This window comes from Sorex fumeus, unplaced genomic scaffold, assembly GCF_029834395.1.
Source record: "Sorex fumeus unplaced genomic scaffold, SorFum_2.1 ptg000055l, whole genome shotgun sequence".
In the NCBI taxonomy this organism is placed as follows: domain Eukaryota; kingdom Metazoa; phylum Chordata; class Mammalia; order Eulipotyphla; family Soricidae; genus Sorex; species Sorex fumeus.
The window spans coordinates 6,331,169-6,336,365 of NW_026606112.1; the positions used below are offsets into that span (position 1 = coordinate 6,331,169).

General features: G+C 43.1%; 1 protein-coding gene across 1 annotated transcript; it reads left to right on the top strand.

Annotated features, from left to right (window-relative positions):
• The first annotated feature begins 264 nt into the window (after nt 1–264).
• On the top strand, nt 265–1,155 carry LOC130033972 (COMM domain-containing protein 9-like). The gene is given in 1 exon segment (XM_056125570.1): nt 265–1,155. A coding segment is annotated over 1 exon segment (891 nt).
• The last annotated feature ends 4,042 nt before the right edge of the window (nt 1,156–5,197 follow it).

Genomic DNA, 5,197 nt, shown 5'->3' on the forward strand with positions numbered 1-5,197 from the left:
AATGTAGGTTGTCTTTATAGGAAAATCCCTCTGCCAAATAAGCATAAAATGTCCTGTTTTCAAATGGCAGAGCTGGTCCTGAATTCTTTAAAGGCCTAAATTCTCCCACAGAGAATGTCATTGAACCATTTGTTTCTACAATATGGATGTTTCTCAAAAAAAAAAAAACTAGAAATTGAGCTCCCATTTGACCCAATAATACCACTTCTGGACATATATCCTGAGAGTGCAAAAAAGCACAGAAAAGCATATGACCCAGGGAAGATGGCCACGCTGACAGCGGAACACTTTGCTGCGCTCCAGTTGCTGCTGAAGATTGGTTACTAGGCCTCCTAGAAAGATGTTGTCCGGCAGCTGTGCCGAGAGAGCTTTTCCAGTGCAGCCCCCGGCACCCACCCGCTGCTGGAGACGATGAGTTTCAGCCTGTCAGTGACTAGGGCGGAGGCCGAGCAGCTGCTCCAGGCCCTGCACAGCCTCACCAGCCTGGTGGTCTTCTGCAACCTGACCTCCGCCCAGGCAATCCTGGCTTTCTTCCCCGAGGATTTCCACCAGAGCCACAAGAACCTGCTGATGAAGATCATCCTGGAACACATAGCTACTTGGAGAACTGAAGCCCAAAACAATCAGATCTCCCTGCTGCGCCTGGTGGACCTGGACTGGAGGGTGGACATCAAGACCGCCTCGGACAGCATCAGCCGCATGGCCGTCCCCACCTGCCTGCTCCAGATGAAGATCCAGGAAGACCCTATTCTGTGTGGGGACAAACCGTCCATGACAGCGGTCACCATGGAGCTGGGTAAGGAGACGCTGGACACCATGCTCCATGGGCTGGACCGCATCCGGGACCAGCTCTCAGCCGTGGCCAACAAACGAGCTGGCCGACTGCCCTTGTCCCCTCGGGCGTGTCCCCACCGCGGGTCGGCCACTGAGCTCCCAGAAGCTGTGGAGGAGTGTCGGGCTTCCCCACTGGCAGGACAGGAGCAGCCTGGCCCCTTCGCCATCCTCCTCCTCCTCCGTCTCCCTTTTCTCTGTGGGAAGACAGGGAGCACGAGCCCGCACAGGCACCAGGTAACACGTCATGCTGCAGTGGTGGAGGGACCGTGGCCTGTCCACTGCCTGCTCCCGGCTGATGGGATAACCCAGGCACAATTCTGAGCGGGACCAATAGGTTCCCTTCCTGCAGCCCCAGGACTGTGGTGGGGCAACAAGCTTGGGACCGCCACCATTCCTGCTTCTCTAGCGGAGCTGCCCCAGAGAGAGCGGGGCCAGGGGCTGCAAACAACCCTGCCTAGAGTCCAGAGCCTTCCCCAAGCCTCTTCAGCCCTGTGGCCACCTCCCCGCCAGCACAGGGCATGGGAAAGGGCACCAGACCTTGTAAGCCAAGGGGCCTGGCCGCCCCAGATGGCAGGAATGGGAGTGAGGGGAAATAAAGACGAGTACCAGAAGAAAAAAATAAAAATATCTGTATCTGTGTATTCATTGCTGCACTGTTCACAATAGGCAGACTCTGGAAACAACCTGAATACCCAAGAAGAGATGACTGGTTAAATAAACTTTGGTACATCTACACAATGGAATACAATGCAACTGTTAGGAAAGATGAAGTCATGAAATCTGATAATAAATGAATGGTCTTGGAGCGTATCATGCTACATGAAATGAGTCAGAAAGAGTGGGACAGATATAGAATGACTGCACTCATTTGTGGAATACAAAATATCATAATACGAGACTAATATCCAAGGATGGTAGAGATAAGAACCATGAAGATTGCTCCATGGTTGAAAGCCTGCCTTATGAGCAGGGGGCTTGGGGGTTTGAGGGAAGTTATGAAATTTTCATAACTGTAGCTCATGGTGATTCAATTAAAATAATTTTTCAAAAAGAAACATCTATTTCTGGATACAAATATCTCTCATTTTAAATTCTTATATGAGGGGTGGAGGGCATTTGGAGCCTCACCTTGTGGTACATAGGAACTGTCCCTCACTCTGTGCTTAGAAGTCACTCATCGGGGTGCTTGGGAAAACTTATCTGGTGCTGGAAATCAAAACAGGGTTGGTCACTGCAAGACAAGTGTTTTAAACCTTGTACTATCTCTCTAGCACAAAAATATCTTCAAAGTGAAGTACACCACTTTTAACAGTTCTTAAGCACCCTTGGCATACAGTCTTAGAACTGTGTTTGCTGTAGAAGGTGATAAGTATGTGCATTATTTTGACCTTCATCCAATTCTAGAAGTTAACATTCTACAATGAATATGTATAATAAATGATCACATTGTACATTCAGTATATATAGTTATGCTTGTCAATTAAACATTAGCAGAGCAACTTTTTTTTTTTTTGCTTTTTTGGGTCACACCCAGTGATGCACAGGGGTTACTCCTGGCTCTGAACTCAGGAGTTATTCCTGGCGGTGCTCATATGGGATGAGCATATGAGCATATGGTCTCCCCCTTGGTGGGACCATATGGGATGCTGGGAATAGAACCCGGATCAGCTGCATGCAAGGCAAACGCCCTACCCACTGGGCTATCCAGGCCCAGCAGAGCAAATTTTTTAATTAAATATAAATAAAATAATTTAGTACATATTGCTTCTGAAAAAAAATAGATAAAATTGAACTGTAGGGGCTTGGGAGCTCATTAACAGGGTGGAGCACATATTTTCTCTCCCAATTCAAACCCTGGTACCTCACATAACCAGAGCCTTGTTTAGTGTGACCCTAGTAACTGCCAGCATCACTGACCCCAAGCAAATCTGCATAGACAGGAGAGACCCTCTCACTTACATTAGCAACACACCAAATTTAACCAAGATTGAGCCTTGGTTCCACAACTGAGGTGAACTCCCCACCGCTGTATACACATGAGATTGAACTAGGAAATCAAACAGAAATCAAAAGTGAATTTAAAACATATTCTTTCTTGCTGCATTATATAAGTAATCCATAACCATTAAAACTTTGCTGGTCAATGATAATTTGTAACAGTAGTTCTCAGTACTAAAAAAACAATTAAATGTACCTTGTTTTAAGAGATGTTAATGATTATGAGAAACAGTCTCGTTCCTGATGTTCCATTTGCTCTCAACGGAACGAACATCTCTGGGTGCAATGGTTATGTGTACCTATGTTGAGAAGTAAACATGACAAATGACCTGGCACTTGAGTTGTGCATGAGGAAGAGAGCGGCTTGGAATGCCTTCAAGAGCGTCAAAGAAATAGCTAAGATGACGAAGAACCTCCAGCTCCAGGCACAACTCTTTGATTCCACTGTTCTTCCTGCATTAACTTATGCCTCAGAGACCTGGGTCCTACGAAAACAGGATGAGAACGCTATTCGGGTCTCCCAAAGAGGAATCAAAAGAGTTATACTTGGAGTATTACACTTCACTGAAGTGAGAGAAAGAATCTGGAGTTCTGACCTCCATCGATGATCAAGAACCAGGGATGATGTCTCGTTTGACACGGCTTTAAAAATCAGATGGGCTGGACATGTAGTGCGATTTGGAGATGAATGCAGGACTAAAGCAGTTACTAACTGGATTCCATGGGACGTCAAAAGATCGCATGGCCGCCCACCTACAAGATGGTCAGACTTCTTCGTCAAGACCCTGAATGATCGGTTTGACGCTGTTTGTATTCCTAGAACAAGTAGATGCCATTGGGCTACACTAGCATGCAACAGGGACAAATGGAGATGTTACTGGCGTCCACACAAGCGAATTGATGAGTAACGGATGTCAAGTGATCAAGTAATCGTTTTAAAAAAAATTTAACAATTATTAATTCTTTATTTTGAGCAGTAGCAAGAGATCATTATATTGGTTGTTTTACTGTTTTGGGTTTGTTTGTTTTGTTTTGTTTTGATTCCAAGGAATGATGTTTGTCTTGCTTTGGCCAAATACAATTTATTGCTTACATTTATGAAGAAAATGATGCATATTTTCCACTGTTAATGTTATTTAATTGCCTTAAGTTCTAAGTGTATTTCTGTTGAAGAAAAATATTTGGGAATGATGAATTCTGGTTTCCTCTTTTTGGGTACATTCTCCTCTGTGATATTTTTATATGCAATCTAGATAACTGCATGACATCCATCTTTCATATTTTTATTAAGAAAAAATAATCATATTGATGTTATTGAAAGTAGTAGAGTGCAGGGACTAGGAAATATGAAAATTCTGAATAGCAATTTAACACATTAGGCTTCACTATCTGAAAACATATTCCTCTTGAATTCACTCAGTATCGTCTTGTATGATCTAGGTTATACTGTCTATAAAACACAGCATTTAGTGAGCGTCTCGGTTATGAACAAACTCATAAAGTTTTATGGTTGAATTATACAATTTCCACTACATGAGCAAACCTCTTAACTACTATAAAATACATTTGATACAATATAAAAGGGATTAAGATAAAAATATTTTGTTGGTATTAAACAATTTACCAAATGTATTTTATCTAAACAAGCATACATTTGAGGTCTATAAAGTTTGGTAGGAATTTAGCGCACATATGAATACATGTATCATGAACTTGAAAAAATAAAGATTTTTTTCTTATAGAATTATATTATTTAGCACGTCTTCAAATAACATCTTTTCAGTATAATGTTGATGAGGAAAAACAATGCATCCCCATCTCAGGTCACTGTGTTCAGGGAGTTTCTATGTTCTTCCCAGTTCTTTGTGTTTTCTCTGGGCACCTAGTTTTCTTTATTCCTTCCTTCCTTCCTTCCTTCCTTCCTTCCTTCCTTCCTTCCTTCCTTCCTTCCTTTCTTCCTTTCTTCCCTCCCTCCCTCCCTCCCTCCCTCCCTCCCTCCCTTCTTTCTTTCTTTCTTTCTTTCTTTCTTTCTTTCTTTCTTTCCTTCTTTCTATTTCTTTTCTCTTAAATGTAGGAGTACTGCTATTTATTCAGTCATTGATTAAGCTGATTTAATTGGGCATGAACTCCACATTCCTTTTTTTTATTTAGATTGCTTTCCTGTTTGAGTTTCAGTCATATAATGATCGATCACCCAATTCTCCATCAGTACACATCTTCCACCACCAAGAACCTTAGTATCCTCCCATCCCATCCCTCCCCCTGCTTCGATGGCAGACAATCTCCTCCAAACTCTCTTTTGTATTGCTTGTTATGAAGAGCATAAGATGTCACGCTGCTGCAAGAGCAGCCACATGCTTCTGGA